Source organism: Terrapene carolina, unplaced genomic scaffold (assembly GCF_002925995.2).
Source record: "Terrapene carolina triunguis isolate 2854851 unplaced genomic scaffold, T_m_triunguis-2.0 Scaffold95, whole genome shotgun sequence".
In the NCBI taxonomy this organism is placed as follows: domain Eukaryota; kingdom Metazoa; phylum Chordata; order Testudines; family Emydidae; genus Terrapene; species Terrapene triunguis.
The window spans coordinates 28,578,552-28,606,278 of NW_020664446.1; the positions used below are offsets into that span (position 1 = coordinate 28,578,552).

General features: G+C 42.3%; 1 protein-coding gene across 1 annotated transcript in view; it reads right to left on the bottom strand.

Moving 5' to 3' along the window:
- The window catches only part of CFAP46 (cilia and flagella associated protein 46), a 195,461-nt gene that overhangs the window by 164,412 nt on the left and 3,322 nt on the right, over positions 1-27,727 (bottom strand). The window contains exons 5-12 of the mRNA XM_026651052.1: positions 18,934-18,998; positions 18,288-18,452; positions 9,595-9,718; positions 6,530-6,624; positions 5,036-5,146; positions 4,606-4,665; positions 3,833-3,932; positions 818-916 (exon numbers count right to left, since the gene is read on the bottom strand). Coding sequence (XP_026506837.1) covers positions 818-916; positions 3,833-3,932; positions 4,606-4,665; positions 5,036-5,146; positions 6,530-6,624; positions 9,595-9,718; positions 18,288-18,452; positions 18,934-18,998 — 819 coding nt within the window. The remainder of the gene's footprint in view (positions 1-817; positions 917-3,832; positions 3,933-4,605; positions 4,666-5,035; positions 5,147-6,529; positions 6,625-9,594; positions 9,719-18,287; positions 18,453-18,933; positions 18,999-27,727) is intronic.

The window sequence follows — 27,727 nt, forward strand, 5'->3', positions numbered from 1 at the left end:
CCAAATTGGCCTAAGTGAAGTTGGGGTTTTCTTGCCTTCCCCACAGTGGCTTCGGGGAGAGCTTTGTTGATGTGTGGCATGAAGGGAGTTAGGCTATATGTCACAACTCATTATGTAAGTGTGGGGCAGATGTCCAGTGCAGGTATTCCTTAGGGAAGGTGTACAGTGACCAGATAAAAGGCTTGGTAAAAGACTTTAAAGGGAGATGTTGGTCAAATGAATGGAACGGGAATGGAGAGGAGTTGGGGTTCCGATGAATGGTACAGCAAGGAGCCAAACCCCCTTTCTTATAGCCCACCTTAACCCTCCTACAAGGGGGGGTGGATGGTAAGGTGCCAGCAATGGGTTGGCTAGGGGACCTGGATGGAAAAAGAGAGGGTGGCTGGTGGAAGCCCCCTGGGAAGTTACTCTATAAACATGAGGTTACCTCCACTGTACACTTTTATCTGCCAGGTAGTCCAAGACATCAAATAGAGCTGCAGCATGATTAAAACCATATCAAATGTCTCCTATCGTTCTTTTGGTATAACCAGACAATTTGGTTCGTTCTTGTGGAACAATATGATATGGCCCTGTTATACCGAATTACAGATATCATGGCAGAACAGAGGATTCTATTTATTTCACCCAATGTTCTTTTTTTCAGGCCCATTAGAAAGATAATATATTAAAATTAATGGAAAAAACTGAAAATGATCTGGGTTTTTTTTTACAAAGTTGCATGAGATTGAGACACAGTTAATGTGCAAGTTTTGGCAAATTTAACAGAAAGTTAATGTTCACCTTCATACAAATTATTTCTAATTAAAGAACATACCTCAACAACACCTTTAGTATAGATTGCAATTTTAGTGCCAAGTTTCTGGACTTCATATTCACATTCCAGGCATTCTATTTCAATCAGTTTCCCTGGCTCCTATACAATATAAATATATAAAATATATTTGTAAAATTAATTACAAGTATAGTGATTTAGACCCCAATCTTGCAAACAGATGTGCTAGTGAAGTCCCATGCTGTCCCGCTGAAATGAAGGATTGGAGCCACTGGAGTAAACATTATCCCCCCCCCCACACCTCCATTCATATAAATTGCAGACTTTGGGAGAAGCTGGCACAGGAGATGGACATGCCAGTCTAGAGAGAATTCTCAAGTGGCCATCTCCAGTTTTTTAAGGTTCACAAAGAGGATTTGGAAGCTAGGAGAATTCAACCCATTATGTTTGCAAAGTATAGTAGAAAGGGCAAACGGAAACACCAAAGATTTTGTGTTGATTGAAAAGGACAGGTACATTTAATTCTTTTTCCATTAGTTTACATCTTAGGAGTACTGGTATTTGGTTTTATTTTGAAAACTTTCATTTTCCTAGCTTTGTGATTTTACTTTGACAGTTTAAATTAAACCTTTTAACTGATAACCCTGTTCTATTACATCTAAAACATACAATTCTCAAGAGTAAGACAAAAGAGTCAAGAATGATGGTTGATTGCTTCTGAGCTGGTACTGGACAAAATTATCTGATTTTACATGCTGGATGGGCTCCAATGCTATTGTTGATATTTGATGCAGATGTTTGCTTCGGAAAGGTGCAAAATTAAAATCTATATGAAAAATTATTCCAATAAGTCTCTCAATAGTACAGCAGATCAGGAATTTTCTGACAAAACAGAATTTCAACAGAAAATACTGATTCATCAAAAATAAAATGCTTTGCAGAAATTTCTCTGATTCAACAAACTTTTGTCTGATCTCAGTTTTCCCCCCGAGTGCCCACTAGCTCATTGCCCCCCTCCACCAAGCACACTTTACTCCCCAGCTCCCAGTCTCCTTGTCCAACCAGGATCAGTCTTTATACACTAGGCTCCTGCTCCCAATATACTCCCCCAGTCCATCCCCACAATGCCCTAGGTCCGACACTTGGTCCCCACTGCATTTAAATCAGACGCTTTCTTCCGCACTGCCTGAGTGACAGCAAGTGTCTCACCGAAAGCATAGATGATCAGGCTCTTTGCTCTCAGATCTAGTGCTCAGACCCATCCTGGCCCAGAGTAGCCAGAAGCAGCCAGTACAAGGAAAGTGCAGGTTTGCCCCATATCCCTGGGCTGCAGTATACTCAGTTGCTCTGTGGGGATGGTGCATGCTACAACCTGCTCACATGCTGGAGCTATGAAGGGCAGGAGCATGCTCAGTCACTCTGTAGGGGATGGTGCATGCACAGTTTAGTCAGCACTAGGAGCTGTGAGAAGCTCAAGCATGCTCAGTGAGGATGGAATCTTTGGCGATTTTGGATGAACCATGATTTTTCAGAGTCTTTGGGTGAACCATGATTTGGCCAAATTTTGGCAGATTTTCTTGGGGCAGTAAAAAGACACATCACTGACAGCACCCCCTGTTGCCAAATTTCAAGCTGCTATTCCAAAGCATGTGGGGGGAGGGGGGTGCAAGAGCTTTGCAAACTTTATTTTTCCCTACCCTCATTCTTGGAAATGGCCGAACCATTTTGGTTGAAATTAAAAAACATCAAAAACAAAACAAAACACAACACCAAAAAACAATCAGCCTGAGGTAGACCGCTAACATGGAAAACTTCAGCCTCAACAGTTAAAGTTTGGTAAAGTTACAAGCAACTGAAAACAGGGGTTTATAATGGCAATCACCAGGCAACCTTAATAATATTGGTTGTGACAGGTGCCCCTATACATATATATATATATACACACACACACTTTGGGGAGAGGGACATAGTTTTTGAATCTGTAAATCCCCCCTCTTGCCCCACAGGAACAGCAGATCTTCCGCACTATAATGTCTGAGAACTTTAGGGCTCCCTATGTGCAGTGGTAGACAATAAAGAGACAGAAAGAATAAACACAAGAGGCCCCTTCAGCCAGTCTGGAGGTGAGAGTGGACAGGGACAAACACCCACCCAGGACAACAGTTATAGTGACAGCATGCAGGACAGGCACACAATACTCACTATACTCCGCTCCAATCCCCTAGATATACACTTTGTTTGCCACCATAATCTAATTACTACAGAATAATAATAATTAAAACAATAAAATGTCAGGAGAAGAGGCTTGGGGAAGGAGCCGGACTCAACCCCTCAAATTCAGCAATGGGAGGAGATAGCAAGAGCAGCTGGTTTCACAGCCTATACAGACTTGTGCATTCATTGAAGAAACAGCCCTATAACCTCCCAGTACCAAGAAGAGTGAATAACCTGAGGCATGTCTTTGGTAAGCCCCTCTTGAACTGCCCCATACCTTTACCCTAACCAACAGCCTAACCTTGGCACAGATGAATGCCCCTCTTCCCTCTCAGCAGGGCTGGAATCCACCTGCTGTATACTGAGATTGATTACACAATATTTTATTCAAAAAGAGTGACGTGAATATTAAGTAAAATATCACTGCTTTTATAGCTTACATATAGATGGTTGACAGAATCTTCCAAAGCTGGGCTGGTTAAATCTTTTCTAAAACTGCAGACATCATTTTGAGAGAAAGATATCTCCCACATGAGGAGTTTTGGAGGTATCCCCAATTAAGACATTCCACAGGAGACAGTTTCAAAATACGGACAAGAATCTGTATTTAACATTTTATTTAACAAAACTATTCTTTTAACTATTGTGAGTTAAACTCTTTTTCTTCATCTTTCATCTTTTCTCTAATTTAGGGACAGAAAATTTATGCAAGTAACTCCTATTCATATTAATGAGGGCTAATTACATCAGTACCTCAATGTGAGAATAGGCCTCAATGCATACAGAATTGTTTTGAAGCATAGTTACAATAAAGTATTAGACCAGTGTAATCCTAACACTTACTTTAATCCCAGCTCTCTTCAAATCATGTATGCAATCAAATGCAAGTTGGATACAGTTTAACTTCAAAGAAAGACGAGCCAATTCTAGAAGCAAAGGAATTCTGCAAAAATTAAAATCATTAAAAGATCATTTGTCTCATACAATCAACTTGATATAATTCCTTGATTAAGGTGATAAATCTCACTTGGATTTCTCTGAGGTATCTGAATTAATACTGCAAGCCATTGCGATTTAATACTAGCACTATACATAAGCAAACAGTAAATTAATTAAAAGCAGGCTAACTGATCAATACTAAAATGTAACTGTCTATGGGAAATTATCAACCAGTGAGGGTGTTTTAATGGGATCCTGCAGGGATTGGTTCTTAGCCCAACACTATTCCTTATCATCATCTTCACTGATCTGGAAGAAAATATAAAATAATTGCTGATAAAGCTTGCAGATAACACAAAGACAGGCAAGGTGGCAAATAATGAGGTCAAATCATTGATACTGAGCGATCCAGGTCAGTTGGCAAACATGGTGCAATCAAATGTCACGCATTTTACTACAGCCAAACGTAAGGTCATATGTCTTGGAACAAAGAATGTAGGTTATGCTTACAGGAAGGGGACTGCATTCTAGAAAGCTGTGACCCTAAGGAGGACTGAAAGATAATTGAATGAACATGAAATTCCAGTGCAAATTATGGCTAAGATAGTAAGTTAAGATAGTACTTGGATGGATTAATAGGAGAATATCAAGCATGAAGAGTAAAAAGAAGATATTACCTTTGTATACAACATTGGTGAGACCACTGCTGGAATACTGGGTCCAGTGTGGTGTCTGCACTTCAGAAAGCATGTTGGAAAAATTAGGGAGGGTTCAGAAAAGAGCTGGAATGGTTTAGGTCTGGAAAATTATTTTAAATTGAGAGAATAAATAGCTCAATCTATTCAGTTTATCAAAGACAAGGTTAAAAGGAGATTTAATCATGGTCTATAAGTACCTACACAGGGAAAAGATATTTGATACTACAGGGCTGTTTAATCTAGCAAAATTGGACCTTGATCCCTCATTTGAACATCTAGGTGCTACTGCAAATAATGATTAAGAATAACTGCTTTCACAAAGATCAATAGAAATTCTGCTATGGACTTCAATGGGAGCAGAATCAGGTTCATCGTGAGCTTTCAGAGGACTATGACCAATAAAACTTACTTTTCATCAAGAACTGAAATTGAAGAATCCTCGTCATACTGTTTCAAAAGTTCAAACACAGTATTCAGACTTGTGGCGGCTTCTCTTGGAAACTCATTTGTATCCAATTGTCTGCAATTATATTAAATACTAATGATTATTTAATCAGAAAAATAAATATTTCAAATATTCTTCTGTAACACTCTGGGTACACTTACACTGCAAAAAAACTCCCGAGGCAGCGAGTCAGAGTAACTCGGGCTTGTGTGGCTCACACTGTGAGGCTAAAAATATCAGTGTAGACTTTCAGGCTCTGGGTCTTTGGCCTGGGCTCTGAGACCTTCCCTCCTCACTTGGTCTCAGAGTCCAAGCTTTAGCTCAAGCCTGAATGTCTACACTGATAAATTTAGTCCCACAGTGCAAGCCTTGTGGGCTCAAGTCAGTTGACCCAGGTTCTGAGGCTCACTTCTGTGGGTTTTGGTTTTTGGTTGTTGTTGTTTTTTGCTCTGTAGATGTATCGTATGAATCCTAACCACAGTAATGTTTCTAGCTCATCATTTAAGTGGAATGTACTGCTGCTTATTGTAACAGAATTATTCAAAATGAAAGTAAACATAGCAACATGGCAAGAAATAGTTAAGGATTCCCAAGAAACAAAATGCCATATAAGAAAATATCCACATGAACAGCATACGCTTGGATATCTTGAATAATCTGGATTCAAATGGAATCTGAAAAATGTTTTGAATCCCAAACAAGAAGAAAACTTCAGAGTGAGAGAAATGTTAGAGATGGAGGATGAAACTGAACATATGGGCAAGGAAAAGGGGCTCAAAGAAAAGAGTGCTCAATTCGCTCTTATTTACAGAAGCAAAAGTTATTCCAGAATTGCCTCTATCTACATAAGAACAGAATTTGCCCTTAAATGAATGGCTCTTTGGTTGAGAAGTAGGGGAAATTATGTGGTTAACTTTTTGGGACCATGGGCTCAGTTGTGTTTGGCAATTGCTAAGAGAAAGCAAGGTCTAGATGCCTGTGTTTTGTTCTTTGTTTTAAAATTTTTAAAAGCTATAGGTGATGATTTCTCCCCTTATGACTTGCCCCCTATAGTTAAGATGTGACTTCCACAATTCTCTCTCTCTCCTCATTTAAGATTTATGTACAGTTATCTGTACTCAGCTACATTTATGCAACGATGACTTTAAGACATCTTTAAATTCCCTCAGTTCTGGGGCCTCAGCATAATTTTCACACAATGGCACATTGTCCCAATGGATCATTTCACCTCTTTCCCTTGTGCTAGGTGCTGGGAGAGGGGTGGCATTGGATCCATCATGGCTTCTCCATGCCACCCAGATTTCTAGAATTCCTTTAGGCGAGAAGATTCCTCTAGTGATCAGCTAAGCTAGCTTTACAAGCTAGCTTTGTGTCACCAGAGCAGGAGCTAGGATCTGGCTTTACATATTTATTGTCAGAAATCAAAATTCAAAAGGACAGATGGATTCCAATACTTACGATTTTATTGTTTGAATTTTATAAATGACTGACAAACTGATGGAGCTTTGTATGTCTTCCTCTATCTGGGAAGTGTTCATTAGTTTGTGTTGCACCTACAAAAATTGTAACAAAATAATTCACCATTTTAATAAACCACAAAGGAACAGGTCCTCAGCTGGTGTAAATTAATGTAGTTTCATTGACTACATTTTTCCTTCCATAGATTCTAAGGCCAGAAGGGACCATTGTCAGGGCCGGTGCTACCATTAAGGCAAACTAGGCAGTTGCCTAGGGCGCCACGATTTGGGGGCGCCAAAAAGCGGTGCCCCCAATTTTTTTTTACAGCACTCCTACGCCCCCTCCCCGCTCCACTTCTCCCACCTCCCAGGCTTGCAGCGCTAATCAGCTGTTTGGCGCCGCAAGCCTGGGAGGGGAGGAGAATTAGAGCAGGGGCGGCGTGCTCGGGGAGGAGGCGGAGCAGAGGTGAGCTGGGGTGGGGAGCTGCCGCACGGCTCCCCGGGCCGGGGGGGTGGGGAGCTGCCACGGGGGTGCCTCAGGGCGCGGGGGTGCTGCCGCAGGGCTACCCACCCCAGCTCACCTCTGCTACGCCCCCTCCCCGAGCATGCCGTCGCTGCTCCACTTCTCCCGCCTCCCAGGCTTGCGGTGCCAATCAGCTGTTTAGCGCCACAAGCCTGGGAGGGGAGGAGAATTAGAGGGGGGGCAGTGTGCTCGGGGAGGAGGCGGAGCAGAGGTGAGGTGGGGTGAGGAGCTGCTGCATGGCTCCCCAGGGTGGGGAGCTGCCGCGGGAGGGGGGCGCCTCAGGGCAGGGGGGGGAGCTGCCGCGGGGGGGGCGCCTCAGTGCAGGGGGAGGGGGAGGAGCTGCCGCAGGGCTGGGGTGGGGCGCATGGTGGAAGTTTCGCTTAGGGCGCGAAACTTCCTTGCACAGGCCCTGACCATTGTGATAATCTAGTCTGACCTCCTGCATAACAGGCAAGAATATTTTACCTACTAGGGCTATGCCAATTTATGCCACCTGGCCCATTAAGTTAAACCTCTACATACTATTAGGATTTGATTTAAAGTACTAACTAAAGCATTTATTTAAAAGCTGTGATTCTGAAACAGTCTCCTCTAGTTACTGTGGATGAACACAGTACCACTACTGCCACACACCTGTATATTTATATATCATTAACCACAGCACACAAATTCATCTGCTCTGATTTACCCTGATTTACTGCCTATTGTACTCACCTTCCACATGCCAACAAACATGACCACCTCAACTTCTCTCACATCTCACCCTGCCACTCCGTCCTCCCAACCATCTCATCCTTTGGTCCTCCTATTTGTGAGGAAGGCTTAGCTTCCCTCTACCCCCAACAGACTTTTTGGTTATTTTAAAAGCTCTTCCATTCCTGCATTACCTTTCTTCAATCTGTTTATCTCCTTCCTGACCCATCTCCCACTCAAGAATTCTCTGTTTATCCCCTGCAGAGTATTTTTCCTCATGGAATGTTATTTAAAAGCTGAATGGGCTCCTGGAATCAATTATGCTATTACTAAAGCACTAAAGGGAGTGCAAAGCCTGGTGGCACTGCTCAGACATTCAATCCAGGTGTAATTTTAAAACCATTTTATGTTCATTTTAAGGCTACTTCCAGGCTGCTTCTCTCAACAGTGTCTCCAACCAGCTAACAATGCACAGCCTGGCTTTGCCTCCATTTTACTGCTTCATTAATATCACAACTGTAAGGAGTCCTGCACCCATTTTAAAGATTTGGGATCTATTCCCCCATTTTGTAATCCCTCCCTGGGGTATGAAGTCTTGCCAAACAATAAGGATGTGAAGAGCTCAGAATTATTATCAATTAGTGGACATGAGTTGAGATCTCCTAGTTCACACACAGTTCATCTAATCCTAGGCCAATCAGCATTTTGAAGATGAAGAGAATCCATCAGTGGCACACTGAAGTGAGATGCTGGGGAACATGCTTAGTGCCAGTGCAATGGTAATCAATTTTAGCAGCAAGTTTCTAGCAAGCTCTACTAAGCAGAATGCAGATTGCAAGTGGCAATTTTTAACAATTTGAAACTTGGCCAAATCTAAATGGATTTTAAGGGAGACCACAAGAGGTACTTCTTCATGCATCTGAAGAAGTGAGGTTTTTACCCACGAAAGCTTATGCCCAAATAAATCTGTTAGTCTTTACGGTGCCACCAGACTCCTTGTTGTTTTTAAGAGGTACTTCTGTGACCTCAAACACTCCCTTGCCAAATTTCAGTTCTGTTGCAAACCATGGAAATGTTACAGCTCCCCAAGAAATGTTTTGGAAAAATTTGTATAATGGGAAATATAAGGCACACATAATAAAGAATTGTCCTATACACTCATGTTCATTCATTCATTTCCCCCAAACACTTTAGCTACTCTGGAATTTTTGCCTTTTAAAATAGGACTTTCTCATAGTTAAATAGTTTAACTTGAGTTACTTTATTTATGAGCTAATAAATGTAAATTAAGCTAATTAACATATTGGATGAAGAAGAGTTTATTAACCCAGGTTATGCTTATTAAGTTATTAACATAGAGTATCCCCAAATATTATTATTAGCAGTAGCTATCCCTATAATATTGTTTTATAAGAATAACATGGTGTAAAAATCTAGTGACATTACCCCAGGGTTAACTTTAGCCTATAACAGCAAAATGAACAATTATGCAAATTATTTTCACTGTTGATATCTGCCTTTGTCGTACATCAGTTCTATGTTGCTTTACCTTGCATTATTTGTTATTTCAGTTATACTCAAAGTTCTGAAATTTCTGATAAATGGTAAAGAGAAATTCAATAATAAAATTTACCAGAAACTGCATTCTGGGATATTTTGTGATCTTTATGTTTTGTGATAAACCACTTTTAAAGTGCTGAAATCCTTTATTCATGATGCTGGCAAAACTCTCACTGACTTCACAGTGCATTTTGCTAGTTCTGGAATCAAATTCTGATCCTTAATTTAAATATTATAGATTAGATAGATACAGATATAAATATATAGAGATAGATATATTTTAAAATTACCATTAGAGAAAATATGTGTTGGTATTTATCTGGAACATTATTTTTAATGAATGCGGCTGCTGTAGATGAAAAATCCACTGCTTCTTTCATTTTCGAAGCATCCAAGAAACATTCAAGTAGCTCTCTGCAAGTCAAACAAAAATATATTATATTAAACATCTAATAACACTTTTTGTTATCTAAAGAAAATTTCAGTTATTTACATTCTATCAGGAGACTTTATAAATTCATGCTTCTCCCAGAAGAGCTGCATGCGCCCCATTACAGTGCTATATAGAAGAATGGTACTATAAGGCAATAATTCCCAAACAGGAGATTAAACGATAGATCTCCTAGCTCCAAGCCCTTTCTTCATTTACAATACCTTATAGCTTTTATCTTCTATTTAATGCAGCTTTTTCAAAATCACAATTACAAAATTTTCTCACATGTGACTAGATTTGACAGTTTTTTGAATACTTTTCAATCAAAGAATTAAACAAAAAAATTCAGAAACTGTGAAATCAAATGAAACAAGCTGGTAAAACATTTCAGTGTGCTGTGTTCTCAGATTTCTTTTTCTTTACCTGATGAAAGGATTGGAATCCCAAAGCTGTCAAGTGAGATAAATCACTATTCATGCCAGGAGTTGGATGAAGTATACCTGTTGCATTTTCAGTATTTTATAAGGATTTAACAAGTAGAGACCCAACGTTAAGTCTTAAATAACACATTTTAACGTTTCTATCAAATAAAAGTAAATGTAAAAGATGAAAAGGTTAATGCAAAGAGAGTACTACAACTCCTGCAGGACATACATAAAATATGCATTCACAAGTTTCCCCAACATTCCCAAAAGAGGATATTTTGGTATAATGTGAGTTATTCATACCAGGCTATTTTTCACAGCCTTTAGCATAACATTTTGAATATTTCTCTGTTGGATTTAACTTTTCATTTCCCCCCAGGGTCCACTTAAAAAAAAAAAGAGACACTGTAATACAATAAAATATACTATCAGATGTACAAGGGATCATGTTACACAATGTTATTCCCCCTCCCCCCAATACTAAAACAGAAGACTTGGTGGTAAGTCTCCCACTGATGTCAATGGTGCAGAATCAGGACCCAAGTAAATGACTGCATAATCAAAATATTTTAAATTGTGTAAGAGTTTAAAGACTATAGCTATGGGCCAAATTGTGCTCTGTCTGGTACAGCAACAGAGGGGTACAATGCAAAGCACCTCCTTACAACCTTGTGCAGACTACGCCCCACCTCACACATCATACTGTCCCTTACTCTGGGCTTGACTCCAAGCCATAACTGTCTTTACATTAGAGGAAAACTCAGAAGCAGCAATTTAATCCAAATTCTTAAAATGAAAAGTTTTCTGATTTTGATCACAAACTCCACAACAGAATATACCTCCCTCTTGGGAGAGACCGTTTCTTTAAATTCAGTGTTTATTTTTTTGCAAGTACAGTGGAAGCACATTACAGCTTGTCCTACTGTACTGCTGTATTAGCTCATGATAAATGGTGTTTGTGTTGTGGGGAGAGGAAGAAATCAAACTTTGATTTATTGCTTTCTTTAATATGAAAACTGGAAAAAATATGGGAAAACAGAATGTATTTATCTATAGTATAATTTCCCACAGCCTTGTACATCTTGCCTCTAGCTGGCTGGAGTCCAATATTCTAATTGCTCTCCAGCTATTCCATTTTTCTTTTACTTCACAAACAAGGAAATTAGGCCTTTACCTAGAAATGCTCTTAACACATGCATAACTTTAAGTCTTTTAGCCTTTACTCTTATTGAAGTCAACGAAATTAATCATGAGCTTAAAATTATGCATCTGCTTTGCTGGATCAGCACTTTAATGAGTTTGAAAAAATGACAGCTGTTTAGTTGGCCTAGCAGCATGAGGAAGAATTGGTAACTGAACTGCAGAAAATTTTAAATTGAGCTAAATTCATGGGGAAGGGCAACAAAAATTTAAATCAGATCAGAGATATTTTACAATGGATTTTTTGTTTGTTTTTAAGAACTTGCTTAGGCAGAACCAAGAAATGGTTAAGTTACTTGACTATAAGTCTCCTTACTCCTACACACTCTATATCTAGAATAGCTATGCTTTCATCTTACCTTTATTGTTTTGGCTCCTGCGAATATTGTTTAAAGGGTCATTCTAGTTTCCTACTCTGTGGCCCTGGAGGGACACAACAGAATGTACAGAAACTGGTAAGTTCCACTGCATAAAGTGGAGGTGCACAAATGTTGTGAAGTCCAACTCCACCTGAGTTTCCTGTGCAACAGTTAGCAGAAGAAGGCCAAAGCATCAGGTGCTACACTGACCATCCCATCCTCTCTGCCTTGGAGGGCACCACGTTAGGGCCATTAGGTAGGAAAAAAACAAAACACTCTTTAGAACGAGGAGACCCGTTTTTGAGTGAAAACAGCTTCATAAAACATACCAGTGGTAGCGTGAGTGGAACCCTAGAGTTTTAAAAGAATAGGCAGAAGGCCCCTGAGTCACTGATGTAGCTTTTTAGCAAATCTTGGAACACTGTGGAAATTATAAAGAACTGGAAAATTGTGCAAATATTTTAAAAGGCTATACAGAATGGCCTGATTAACTATGGGCCGGCTAGTCTGGCATTGATCTCGGGCAAAGTTTTGAAAAAGGTGATAAACGATCCAATCAGTAAATAATTAAAAGACAGTATTATAATTAAAGTTAAACATGGTTTTATGGAAAATAGGTCTTGTCAACCATTACTTTATCAACCAAATTTGTGATCTCATCAAAAATATCAAGTTTATTTATCATAGTAGGCTTCTGTGAGACATTTGACTTAATACTGCATTCCATTCTAATTCAAATATTAGCTCTACACAAAATCAATGTAGCACATATTAAATGAATTAAAAACTAGCTAACAGATAGATCTCAAAAACTGTAATGAGGAAAATTATAATCCAGTGGGGATCCCTCTAGTGTCAGAGGCTCATTAATATTCTTTGCCAGGAGGGACTAGAATCCCTGCAGTGTCTTTTGCTCATATTGCTAAGATCAATTACATTCAAAAAAGGGGTGCATTTTGAAACATATTTTAAAAAATTAATTTTGTAGCCTTGTTGGCTAATGCTCAGACCTATTCATTGAAGGTATTTAGGGGACATCAGAGATAAAAAGCTTTTAGTTTCCCTCCTTAAGGAAGGTCCTCAAAGTAGGTAGAATGTCCTCATTTTCTCAATACTCAAATCCCGGTTTAGTTATACAAGCGGGCTTCTCAGTTTGTGCTTATTGCTCATTCCTCTGTGGTGGAGAGGGTGAATGACTGGACAAAAGACCATAGGAAGTGACTATAAGCCTTTTTTGCTTTCATCACACTGGCTTTCACTTTCTCCCAAAAAGAGAATTTTACGCCTCAACTTTCTGCTTCACTTCATTATAAACGCCAGAAAAATGCAGTCATGAATATTTGTGCACATCTATGCCCAAGGTCTGGCATCACTACCCATTTGGGGGTTGGGGCAGAAGGGAGAACTCATTTTCTCTCTGGGAGATAAGGCCAGATATTTGAGACCTATAGCCATTAGGACTGTCTGGGCTGGAATCAACATACTTGAATAGAAGACCCTACAGAGACAGTGGGAAACCTAATGACCAAAGATTAGCTGCAGAGGCAGATGAACATGTGAATATAGCATGGTTGGAGCTGGAGAATAAAGACAAGGTAATAGGTGGCTGTATTAAAAGCTGAGCTCTCAAAGACACAGACACATACCTGGAGCCAAAGACAAAGGGACAGACCAGAGAAGAGGAGCCAAGATGGTTTCACCAGCAGCATGCCTCCAGGGAGCCCTGGCCTGGCGTTGGCCAGTCTGATCTCTGTCTTAACCTTACCTCTCTTTCCTAACCTAAGGACTTTCAGAATTTATATGGCAGGGGACTAATAAATGGTTACCTTGTTTTGAAAAGGCTGGCAAGTATTGCTGCAAATATGTACGGAGAGCATTGAGCCCTGAAGGAGTAGAGTACAAGTCTCCCATAGGAGTCTGGTTTGGCTGGATTCGCTGCAGGGAACCACAGAGAAAGACAGGGATTGCTGGTGCCCGAAGGCCCAGTTTCAGAGCCTTAGAGGCTGAAGAACTGTGTGTGTCCTTGGGGCCTGGCACACTAAAGGGTCACTCCCAAGGGCCTGGTTACAGGCTGGTCATAGACTGTAGATCCGTGATACCTGGCCAGTCTGAAAGCAAATAAGAGAACAATACTGGCTCTTTTTTTGGCAGGGATAATCTACATTCTTGGCACTTTGTTCCTGTCAGCTTTCATTGGTATGCAAAGATTAGTAGTGCTGTTCCTTTACTGGCCCTCTGATATACTGGCTCATCCAGACAAGATGTAGTTTTTTGAGGATCAGAAAGCCCAGCTGACAAGGAAATTCAATAAAGTTATTTGTACACACATGAAACAGAGGCTGACCACATTGGCAGAGAGTGCAAAGGGAATGAGTGTGCCCAGGAATAGCCAACTATTCTTCAGTTTTAGAGATGGTTGGCTAAGGTTTCTGGGTTTGATGACTCAGACCCTATCCAGGAGATTCCTAAAGTCATGACTGACAGTTGCCAAGACTAGACTGGATAAACTCAGAGTGCATCAGCCCAGACCCTGAGTTGGGAAGTTAGGTTGCCCATGGGAAAAGGGTTTGCCTTTTTGCAACAGCTGCCATCTGTGGTAGCTATGTCTTACCTGGGCAAGGCACAGTTCAAGCTACAGAAGCAGGCTGATACCTAAATGAATTTTCTGCCACACCCCAAAAAGCATAAAGATTTCAAGAAGATTATCTGTCAGGATGTGGACACAGCCAGGCATCTGGTGCACAACATCTTATGATGTTGGTGACACAATAATGAGGGTGATCAGGTACAGTGTCAGAGACAGCTTATAAAAATATTATTACAGAAAATTCCCACATTTGTCACACCTGGTAAATGGAAGAACCGAAAAGGTCACAAAGAGATCAAGGGAGAAATGAGGCAGAAATACATCATGAACTGGAATGGCTTGTAAAATGGTTATCTCAGGAACTGCTGCAACAACGGCAGTCAATGAAAAATGGGGGCAGCACTGGTACAGTTAGTTGGTGCACATATGGAACAGCTTCCACCAATTCAGTGGGCAAAATCCTAAAGAGCTTTTGGAGTTTTACACCTGGTCTTTTTCAGGGAATCCATATATGATAGTTCACTATGGTGGATATCTTTGGATATTTAGCGGGTTTTTTTAAAAAAACACTGCATTCATTTAAGACTTTCCTTATCACTGGCCTAGGGGAAAAATAACACATTTCTATGTTCAGTTCTACAAAACTTCAAATGAAATACTAATCTATGGATAGAATTACAAATGTCAAACAACTACAATTTCTCTGTTCTTGTTTTTCCTCATAGGCAATAAATCAGCTGAAAGAAGTTTCTTGTGCTATCTGTCTTAAGTATTTCGAAGGCACCATGGCATCTAAGCGCTGAATATCTTTCAAATCTTTTGAAAAATGTGACAATGTGGATACCATTAACCTAGCTTCAATTCTGCTTTACGTGGTAAGTTCTAGAAAAATGCACTGATGTTGATTTTCTACCTAAAACATTTTTTTCTCTTTGCTCCTACTGCTTTTCTTATTTATTTTTGTGAAGACTTCTGATGTCACTTGCTTTTCGTAGAATTAAAAATGCAGTAAATCTACTCGCATTCTGAGCAGAGCTATTTTCAACATTCTTTTTTCTTGGTGACCATTGACCTGCAAGTGTCTTAGTCTATGTGCACTCTTCAACCCAGAGAGACCCTGAGAAAGTACTTTTCAACTCTATTGAACTAAAATGGAAAAAGAATCAAGGCCCTTTCACTGAGAAACCAGATAACCTCTCTGTTAAAACCTAGGGCTGTTAGCTCAAGCAACCAAGCCAATCTCAATTGTGGAAGTCCCAGACTAGGAGAGAAGTGGTCTTTTTAGCAGGACCCCATACCGTTAAAGGAATTAGTTCCCAGACTTATTTTGTTGGAACCCACTGTTGTGACCAGCTAAAAACTGCTTTTAAATAATATTTAAATATTATCCAACCACATAATTTTCCCTTTAATACAGGAAATCTATAGGAGCAAATTTTTCAAAACTGGCTTCCACCGGTCCCCAAAATACACCTTCATGTGTCCTTTTTGAACACTAATACTTAGGAGCATGAGAGACAGAATTCACACACACAAAACACATTCAAATTCCATTTACATCCCAGTGTTAGTGCCAGAAAAGTGTGCATGCAGATGTCCTCACACACAAAACTTCAGATTAAGGCCTCTGACAATTCAGACAGTGAAATAGCATTTGGAACGCATCCACTGAGCATTGTTTAAACTAGATTCTGCATGGTAATACTACAACTACTATGCATCTTTCTGCTGTTCTCATTGCATTTAAATGCATCTTTATGTAATTTTTCTAAAAAAAATCTCTCTTGGTGGTCATTTGAAAATTTAGTGGCACTAGCAAAAAGAAAGAAAGAAAGAAAGAAACCCAAAACAACAAAAAACACCACAACAATAAACATATAACAAAATCCCATATTTTTACCTATCTTCTTAAGTGACATTCCAGCCTTGTTTCATGTTGAATTTCCCTGTACAAGCAATATGGACTTTTTAGATACCCTTAATATTTGCATCTCTGAAACGGAGATGATTATAGACTATATGGAACTACATCAGAATTTTTTTATTATGAGCATCAATAGTTAAATATTCTGCCCACAGTTAATTGTTTAACCTAGTGCTCATTACTCCAATTACTGAACCGATAAGATGTACAGGAAAAACCTAAAAGTTATATAAATATGAAAAAATCAGCTGGTTTAAATCTGAGCTATGGCACTAGGGAACTTTTCAGGATGCCAAAATTACTAATCACTTCTCTTAGTGCCATATGATTAAAATATAGGTTCTCTGAAATTAACTACTGAAATGGCTGAACATCACAATAAGTTCCTCTGCTACTGTCAGGGAAGATCAAAATTGATGGTTTAAATCTAACAACATGGTATCTGAAGTTCTTTCCCTTCCTTAGTCTTTTGGCTCCTGCTTTGGAGAAGAGGGTTGCTACAGAAATTGCAGAAGCTATGCTCATGCCAAAGGCCATGTTAACAAAGACGTGGATCAAAATTTAGCTTTAGAGAATAATTAGAATGAGACCTACTTCTTTTATACTTTGGGATACGAGGCCTGTGGCTTTGTTTCAAATTAGTAAGAAAGAACCTTTAAGATACCATGGAAGAAAAATGCTACTAATACTCACTGATAAAAAATAAAAGCTTAAACAGCATCAGATTACTTTGATGAGAATTTACTTCTAATATATAATCCGGTAATATATGCATGAATTATAAATGGCAAAATGAGTTCCCATATTTTACAGTCATAAAATGTGCTGTCTGATAATGCAGAATAATGCTTATACCCAAGGATGTCTCAGAAATATTATATCTCAGATAGTGTACTAACAAATGATGCATGGCTGATCACATGGATGAAAAAAACCACATACCTCAACTGATTGAGCACTAGTATTCATTTGTGTGCCTTTTACTCTAAAATTTAGTATTTAGTATACATTTTCGAAGTATCATTCACTAAACACATTTATTTCATGAAATTTCATTTTGACGTACAGCTACATTAAACAGGAGAAAAAGTTAATAAGAAAATTAACCTTTCACAAATTCACTTGACCTTTCACTCGTTCATCTGAGAGAAAGGGAGCTCCTCTGACTACTAGCCAGACAGCACTTCAGGGCCTTCTTAGCTATGAAGCCAGAGACTGCCCCTATTCTTCCTCCTTGGTGACATCTAAATAATGGCAGTTTGGATGTCAATTTTTCAGGGGTAAGGTCAGACATTCTGCCAAACCCCATTACCATATAAGGCAATTGGGCAAAAAAGAAGGAAACCCAAAGTACTGAATATGCTCCCCTCTGACTCTCCCGGCAGGGACAGGAACCTCCCACCCTCTCCAAGGATCAGGGGACAGGAGATATGTCTGTGTCCCAATCTAGGCTTGGGATTTTTATCTGAAGAAAAATTATTCTTAAGCCATGATGTAGCTAGTTTGTCTCCTAACCTAAAAGGACACACACAACAGTTAATTCAGCACCACAGCTGATTTAATCCAACAAGTTACGATGCCTCAGACTGGAACTGACTAGATATAGGCAGTAAAAGTTTCCTTCCAAGAGTAATTCCACAACTCCCTTTACATACAGGGATTTTTAAAATATATATATTGACCATATGAAGCAAGACAACCTGTTGCAGAGACAGTGACTATAGCTTTCTAACTCTTGTGACGTGTCAAATCCATGGATGTCACTTCCATTTTAACCACAATACAAATATCAAACTGAAGTATCTTTCGTACTATATATACAGGTTTTATTAAAGAACAGTTAAGGGGTCTAATCCTGCAGTCTTCTCTATACAACTACTGGTCTATGTACTAATTATGAAATTCTGCTCTATGATTCACAAGTCGTACCATACTCACAATATATTTAGAATAAGATTTAATATGCCAGTTTGTGATCAAAGATAACCACAAATGGGAGCTACATGCACAAAAAGACTACAGGACCCTGGTCCTAAAATAACAGTTCAAACTTACATCATGAGTTCTGCTTGCCATTGCTTGTCTTGATCTTCAGCTTGATTTAATGCTGTTACAATCTGAGATAGGCTGGGAATAAGAAGGTAGCGGAACCCAGGCTTAAGATATGGCCTTACAACCTGCCAGTAAAGGACTGAGGCATTATATATCAAAAAATAATATCTGAAAAACAAGAAATAGGATTTTATGACCTGAGATAAACATATACATATTTAAAAGTCTCTTTATATAGATTCTAAACAACAAAAGTAGGGACTGCATCTTTCTATTGTTTGTACAGCACCTACCATCCTGACTGAGGACAGTGGGCACCTCAGGAATACATCAGTGAGAGCTAACCCTGTACTGTCCTTCCCACCAGCAGAGTTATAAAATGGAGGGACATAAGCAGTCACATATATCATATTAAAGCACATTTATATTCATCTTGTCACCTTAATACTGTTCTACTATTATTTTTCATATGGTGGAAGCACTACTGTTGTTACAGAAAAGGAATAGGACTGAGACAGATATGCTCCACAAAAAGATCTGTGTTACCCAGAGCCCCACAAAATGAAAGTATGAGAAGCAATTATCTTAAAAAACTAGGTCAGGAACACTGTTGAGATTTGGAACTGTAACCCCTATCAGACTGTTTTACCTTGGATCGTGTATTGCAAAGTCTAATGCTTTCATAAGGTACATCACAAATTTCTCAAACTTTTCCTAAAAAATAACAAAGAATTGTTAAAGCTCATTTGACACAGGTCTTTATTAATCACTATCATATTACTAATAATTTTCAGCCTATTATCAAATTATTATTATTGCTACAGGTGGGGCTGCCAGTACCATATAATATTAAAGTTGTCTAATTTTTTCCATTAATAAAGACCCTACTACAGCTGCTTATAACATTGCCAAACTTTAACCATTTAGGCTGAAATTTTTGTTGACAGATGTTTAGAAAATTTCAGCTTAAAACATTCCTTACACAAAGGCCACTCTTCCGCAACCCTCCCCATCCCAGGGGGGGTCAGTCATTTCCAAGAACAAGGACACCCTGTACCCCATGTTCACCACTTTTATAAGATTATGATATATTTTGTACAAAGTATGCCTTGTGAAGTTTCATTGGAAACTCCTACTCTGCTTTATATTATCATTCTGTTGAGATATGTGTAGCAACACTATGTGTAAAGTTATAAGTTTCTACTGTCTGATTGTTACTGAAATATGTTGTAATTCCAGGTAATGCCCACAAACCAGTTTCTCAGGATATGGCTACACTACAAGGCTTTTAGTGACACTACTGTGCCGCTATAGCCGTGCCGCTAAAAGGCATGCAGTGTAGCTGCTGTTTGTCAGCAAAAAGCTTACACCTCCCACGAGTGGCCGCGGCTTTGTCGGCAGGAGAGCACTTCTGCAGACAAAGAGCTGTTCACACCGGCACTTTTTGCCGGTAAACCTTTTGTCGTTTGGGAGGGTGGTGGTGGGTGGTGGTGGTGAACACCTCTGAACGACAAAAGTTTTGCAGACAAAGTGCCAGTGTAGACAAAGCCTTAGAAACAAAGACCCACTAGCACACCAGCAAGGTGTTAAGCGGCCATTACCTACTTAACTGTCTATTTACCAGCAGGGGGAAGGTATAAACAAGAAATTTACATTGCATCACAGGAATGTTTCAAACCTCAAGTCCACAAGGGACTGCCTGTCACCATGGCTCAGCAAGGATGTTTCTAGCACAAGAAATTGAGTTACATAGGGGGAGAAAAATACTTGACCTCTCCTCTTTTCTCCCCATTTCTCTACTCATGTCATTAATGAACACCTGAAGAATTCAACTAAGGGGGGAATGGTCCCTAGCTAGAAAAGAAATCCAGCCTGTGAACTGTTGCAGTTTATGGTGAGAGAGACATTTTGCTTTTGAGTTCATTTAGATATTAGCATATGGTTTTATTTCTTTTGTAACCAATCCTGGCTTATATGCATCTATACTTGTAAAAAAAAATCTATCTTTCTGTAGTTAATAACTTTATCTTCATGTTTTATCTTAACCAGTGTGTGTTTGGATTAAAGTGTGTGGGGAACCTCTACTTGAGAATACAAGATTGGTGCATTATCACTTCCCAGTGTTGGAATGATGGACTATCTATGAACTTGTACTGTCCAGGAGAATACTGAGCAGTGCAAGATGCACATTTCTGGGGAACAAGGCTGGGACTAAGAATTTGAGGGTAGTTCATGCCTGGCTGGGAGAGCACTCATGTATTTAGCTGAGAGTGAATTTACATGCTGAAGGCTGACTGACCAGACAAGGAAGTAAAGCAATGTAAAAGGAACCCCAAGCTAGAGATTTCTAGAGACATCACTGTTGAACAGTTCAGCTTGTACCCTGGGGAATCTGACACAGGGAAAATACATTTTTTTTTACTCACTTTAAAATTCTGGTGACCTTTTATTTGAAAGGCTCTGGTAAGTCTATGCTTTGGAGCAAGGAGTTGAAATTTGGGATGGGGGAGGGGTGCGGAAGAGTGGCCTTTATGTAAGGAATGTGCCTTTTTTCATCCCTGTAAAAACCCACCCAAATTTGGCCAAGTTATAAACCTTTGAAAAGTCACCATTCGAACATGCTAAGTAGCAACTTGTTAAATTTCAAAGATTCCAGCCATGCTTGTCATGCTCCAACCCAGGACTGTGCAAAACTTTCCCTGTAATGGGAAAGGCTGAGAACCTGAACTGAGAGCAGGGACCCTATCAATGACCCTGTGCCTTAATGAGGCAATTTGGAGGAGGAGAAAGCTGCCTGATTCAAACTCAGAGGGGACAAGACTGTACCAAGGGGTGTGAGGATTGTGGGGAGTAGGGGGACCAGATGTCCCAATTTTATAGGGACAGTCCCGATTCTTATATAGGCTCCTATTACCCCCCACCCCCGTCCCGATTTTTCACACTTGCTGTCTGGTCACCCTAGTGGGGAGTAGATTGGGACAAGACACCTGGAAGGCTGGGACTGGATGCTTGGGGGAGAGAGGGAAACTAGGACTGGGAGTTAGGGTAGAGGGAGAGACTAAGGGTATGTCTACACTATGAGAGTAGTTCGATTTTAGTTAAATCGAATATGTGCAATCGATATTAGAAAGTCGAACGTGTGTGTCTACACTAAGGACAGTAATTCGACTTTGTGAGTCCACACTAACGGGGAAAGCGTCGACATTGGAAGCAGTGCACTGTGGGCAGCTATCCCACAGTTCCCGCAGTCCCCGCTGCCCATTGGAATTCTGGGTCGATCCGCCAATGCCTTCTGGGTAAAAAAATGTGGCGAGGGTGCTTTTGGGTAACTGTCGTCATCCGTCAGTCACTACCGCCCTCCCTCCCTCCCTGAAAGCGCCGGCGGGAAATCAGTTCGCGCACTTTTTGATCAGTGACAGCGCGGACGCCACAGCACTGCGATCATGGATCCCGCTGCGACCATCGCTGCAGTTGTGGCCGTTCTCAACGCCTCGCAGCTTATCATACACCTTTCCCTGAGGCAGATGCAGAGAAATCAGGCGAGGAGGATACGGCACCGCCGTGTGGGCCTGAAGTCGGAGAGTAGCACAGAGCTGTCAGAAACCACGAGCCCCAGCGCCCAGGACATCACGGTGGCAATGGGTCATGTGGATATTGTGGAACGGCGATTCTGGGCCCGGGAAACAAGCACGGACTGGTGGGACCGCATAGTGCTTCAGGTCTGGGATGAATCCTAGTGGCTGCGAAACTTTCGCATGCGGAAGGGGACTTTCCTCGAACTTTGTGAGTTGCTGTCCCCTGCCCTGAAGCGCAAGGACACCCGCATGCGAGCAGCCCTGACTGTCCAGAAGCGAGTGGCCATAGCCCTCTGGAAGCTTGCAACACCGGACAGCTACCGGTCAGTCGCGAACCACTTTGGCGTGGGCAAATCTACCGTGGGGGTTGTTGTCCTGCAAGTAGCCAAGGCAATCGTCAAGGTACTGCTGTCAAAGGTAGTGACCCTGGGAAACGTGCAGGCCATCATAGATGGCTTCGCCGCGATGGGATTCCCAAACTGCGGTGGGGCTATCGATGGGACTCACATCCCTATCCTGGGACCGGGCCACCAGGCCAGCCAGTATATTAACAGAAAGGGCTACTTTTCAATGGTGCTGCAAGCACTGGTGGACCACAGGGGACGTTTTACCAACATCAACGTCGGATGGCCGGGCAAGGTTCATGACGCTCGGGTTTTCAGGAACTCTGGTCTGTTTAGATGGCTGCAGGAAGGCATTTACTTCCCGGACCACAAGATAACTGTTGGGGATGTGGAGATGCCTACAGTGATCCTCGGGGACCCAGCCTACCCGCTAATGCCCTGGCTCATGAAGCCCTATACTGGCGCCCTGGACACTGAACAAGAACTCTTCAACTACCGGCTGAGCAAGTGCAGAATGGTCGTGGAGTGTGCTTTTGGCCGTCTCAAGGGGAGATGGAGAAGCTTACTGACTCGCTGTGATCTCAGCGAAACCAATATCCCCATCGTTATTGCAGCTTGCTGTGTGCTCCACAATCTCTGTGAGAGCAAGGGGGAGACCTTTATGGCAGGGTGGGAGGTTGAGGCAAATAGCCTGGCTGCTGATTACGCCCAGCCAGACAGCCGGGCGATTAGAAGAGCCCAGCGGGACGCGCTGTGCATCCGGGAGGCTTTGAAAGCCAGTTTCAAGACTGAGCAGGGTACCCAGTGACTTTTAAGTTTGTGGACACAGAAGCTGAACTTGCCCCCGTTTCTTTACCCAGTTGCCGTCGACTATCCTCTCCAGTTACATACCCCCTTCACCCCCTTCCCAAAAAATAAAATCTGTTCTGTTTTGTTAATGGACACCGTTGTCTTTATTACTGTTTTCGCGGGAATGTTTTAAACCTGGGACGCAGACTGTGGCGGGGGGCGGGTTTAGTGTTGTGATGCAAATGATGCTTCTAAACTCCAGGAATGACAGGCTCCGCGGTGGTGGACTGGTTATTTCAACGGAGCCTGCCAGCCCTCCTGGCCGGGACTGCGTGTATGTGTCGGCTATGTGACTGTCTTGCAGGGGGAGGAGGGTTACAGATCCCCTGCTGCGCGGCTCTGTGATCCAGGGTAAGGACCGCTGCATAAGATCTGTAACTGCCCTCCCCCGCCACAAAGTCACAGAGCACCCCCCCCACACCACACAGAACATGAAAACCACCTCCCAGACTGACCAGGGTAACTAGTCACTGCACTGTGTATGTGCCCTGCTGCTGGACCTGCCCCCTGCTAAAGGTGACTGTCCTGTCCAATTACCAAGCCCCTTCCCCCCCCCTTCAGACAGACTCTCCTCCAAAAGAAGAGGATGGAAACAGTAATGAACAGAAACGTATTTTTTATTAACAACCGCACATGGAACGGGGGGGTGAAACTTGGACGGGGTCTTGTGTGAGGCGGGTAGGAAAGGACTTTTCAAATTTTGGGGAATGAGAGCCTTCTAGTGGTAGAGCAGTCCACAGGGGTGGAGTGAAATTTTTCACGGCCCCTGCCGCCCCTCCGTGTTTGGACTTTGGGTGAGGGGGGTATGGGACTTGGTGGCGGGGCAGGGCAGTTAGGGAGAGACTGCAGTGGGGCTCTCTCCTCCTGCCTCCGGTCCTGCAGAACATCCACAAGGCGGCGGAGCGTGTCCATTTGCTCCCTCATTAGTCCAAGCAGCGTTTGAGTAGCCTGCCGGTCCTCCTGTCGCCACCTCTCCTCCCGTTCAATGTTTGCCCGGTGCATTTGGGACAAGTTCTCCCTCCACTGTGTCTGCTGGGCTGCCTGTGCTCGGGAGCATCCCATTAGTTCAGCAAACATGTCTTCCCGTGTCCTCTTCTTCCTCCTCCTAATGTGCGCTAGCCTCTGGGCAGATGTGGCTGTGGGAATTGGAAAAAGGGAGTGAATTCCTGAGACAGATCAATGTATCTGTGAACAGAGAACATAGTCTTTCTCTGTGAACAAGACCATGCAGAGCACCTATCACATGCGCACTGAGGACAAGGTCGAATTTTCGGCCCTCGCCTACAGTGCCTGCGGTCTTGCTGTGGCGAGCTGAGGAGCGGGGCAGGACACCGGACTTTGTCTAGCTGTCAAACATGGTAAGCCGTAGACTTGTGGCTGCTTAAAACTTTAAGAGTGGCACTGGCCTCCTTTCACATAGAAAGCAATGCGAGTCTCTGCTGGCAGCAATCCTGCAAGCATGAACTCTGTCCCTGTCCCACCCCCTCGCGGCTGTAAACCGCGTGGCTGTAAACCGGAGGTTACCGTTCTGTAAAGGAACGGGCAAGCAGTCCCAATACTAACTTTCCCCTACCTAATTCAAAGCAGGGAGTCATGGCAGACATCACCTTCCTGAGGGTCTCGGAGAGCCAGAAGGAGAGGATACTTCGGGACAGCCTGCAGAAACCGGGGCCATTTGCTGCTATGCTGTGCAAGGCCATGATCCCCGAGTACCTGCTGGCATTGTGGCAGGGAAACGTGTCATACCACGGGGGGCCTAATAAGCTCTCTCTGCCCAGGAACCTGCTCATGAGGCTGGAAAAACACCTGCAGGAGGCCTATGAGAAGTTCTCCCCGGAGGATGTCGCCTCTATCCCCGGATACATTGACCAGTTTTTGGCTTAGGTGCCCTTGGAGGGACAAAAGAGTGGAGCGTCTTGGGCAGTATAATCATGAAGCGGACATTGTGAAATTTTTTTAAAATAGTTCGGACTATATATTGAAGCGCCCAAAGACAGACTAATCATGATACCCTTTGCACATATTCCCATTTTGTTGCACTTTACTCTTTACATGTTTGAAAGCACTTTAGCTATTGTTAATATTTTAAATATGCCAGTTATGTTATAAATAAATGTTTAGATATTTAAAACACTTACTGCTTGATCCTTCCCCTGAATCTGTGTCTGGGATAACGGCTGGGGACGGTTGGTAGGGGATCTCTGTGAGGGTGATGAAGAGCTCCTGGCTGTCGGGGAAATCAGCGTTGTAAGCGCTGTCGACTGCCTCGTCCTCCTCATCTCCTTCCTCCTCTTCCCCGTCCGCTGAGGAACCGGCCGCGGACAATATCCCATCCTCAGAGTCCACGGTCACTGGTGGGGTAGTGGTGGCATCCGCACCTAGGATGGAATGCAGTGCCTCGTAGAAACGGGATGTGTGGGGCCGGGATCCGGAGCGTCCGTTTGCCTCTTTGGTCTTCTGGTAGCCTTGTCTCAGCTCCTTGATTTTCACGCGGCACTGCGTTGCATCCCGGCTGTAGCCTCTCTCTGCCATGGCTTTAGAGATCTTCTCATAGATCTTTGCATTCCGTCTTTTGGAGCGCAGCTCGGAAAGCACGGACTCATCTCCCCACACAGCGATGAGATCCAAGACTTCCCGATCAGTCCATGCTGGGGCCCTCTTTCTATTCTGGGATTGCACGGTCACCTCTGCTGGAGAGCTCTGCATCGTTGCCACTGCTGCTGAGCTCGCCACGATGTCCAAACAGAAAATGCGATTCAAACTGCCCAGACAGGAAAAGGAATTCAAATTTTCCCGGGGTGTGGCTGGTCAGAGCATCTGAGCTCGGACTGCTGTCCAGAGCGTCAACAGAGTGGTGCACTGTGGGATAGCTCCCAGAGCTATTAGCGTCGATTTCCATCCACACCTAGCCTAATTCGATATGGCCATGTCGAATTTAGCGCTACTCCTCTCGTTGGGGAGGAGTACAGAAGTCAAATTTAAGAGAGCTCTATGTCGAACTAAATAGCTTCGTGGTGTGGATGGGTGCAGGGTTAAATCGATGTAACGGCGCTAAATTCGACATAAAAGCCTAGTGTAGACCAGGCCTAAGACTGGCTAGGCAAGGAGATTAGGACTGAGAGCTGGGGAGAGAAATAAGGGGAGAGCTGCAAGCCAATAAATTGGGGGAGATTGTATGAGGAAACTGGCGGAGTGAACTGGGACTCTGAGCAAGGATGTTGGGGACAGAGCACCAGTTGGGTGGGGAAAATAAGTTTGGGGACAGAAGACAGATCTAATCAGGAGCCAGAGTGTGGGGGAACAACTAGGAATGGCTGGGCAAAGAGACTGGGACAAGGAGGGCTCTGAGTTACTATAGAGAATTCTTTCCCAAGTGTCTGGCTGGTGGGTCTTGCCCACATGCTCAGGGTCTAACTGATCGCCATATTTGGGGTTGTGAAGGAATTTCCCCCAGGTCAGATTGGCAGAGACCCTGGGGGCTTTTTCGCCTTCCTCTGCAGCATGGGGCACTGGTCATTTGCAGGTCTAAACTAGCATAAATGGTGGATTCTCTATAACTTCAAGTCCTTAAATCATGATTTGAGGATTTCAGTAACGCAGTCAGAGGTTATGGGTCTAATATAGGAGTGGGTGGATGAAGTTCTATGGTCTATAATGTGCAGGAGTCAAACTAGATGATCAGGATGGTCTCTTCTGGCCTTAAAGTCTATGAGTCTGTGAGATGAGGGGAGCCCAAGGAGGGGACTTGGACTACATGGGCAAGAAGACCTGGGACAAGCAGTTGGGTGACAAAGTTTTGGGTGATGCATCTAAAGGTTCTAACCTTATGACTTATATAGGTATAAATGTGATGCAACATGATGGAATTTCTGTTTTTTCACTTAGGTTTTTCAGAAACCTGGGAAATTACACACAAATATGTTAAAAGAACATTTTTAAGGTTCCAGAGTCAAGCACTTAAAGGCTAGGAAATGCCAGAATTTAAGGTTACCTGTGCAACTTAATTTGCTCCCCTTTCATGAATGCTTTATGATACAGTCTTTAATTACATTATCACATACTACTTTTTTCCACAGGACCCCTGTCTGATCCAGTGCACAGTGAATAGACTGCCTCTGAAAATAGGGCTGTGTAGTGAAGGAGACTGTTTGTAGGACCCCTGCTTCATTTGCTGCAGAAGCTGGAAGATGCATACTGACTGAAACAGAACATTGCAGGAAGAGCAAAGGTGCTGGCCTGAAGAATTTCTGAAAATCTAAATCAACCTGAAATCTATATACTCACTGAAAGGATTTTTTTAAAAAAAGTAGTAATATAAAATATCAGTGTCCTCCATTTTAGGAAGTTGTCACACACAAGTTACTACTACAGATGGTCAGAAATTTTCTGATGAAACAGTTTCATCTGAAAATACTAATTCACTGAAGCAAAATGTTTAATCAAATCTCTTTCATCAAAACTTCTGTTGAAATACAGGGAAACCTGCCAGTTTTCCAGGGTCCACATCTCCAGCAGGGAGCATGCAAGCCCCTAGAGCCAGGGCTTTGGGGGCTGGCAGGGTCCCTGCTCTGCAGCAGCAACCTTGGGAGCCCTGTCAGGAGTCAGCATTCTCAAGGCTGCTATGCTACCAGCTCCATGGCAGGGACCATGCCATTGTCCAGAACTCCAGTGGGAG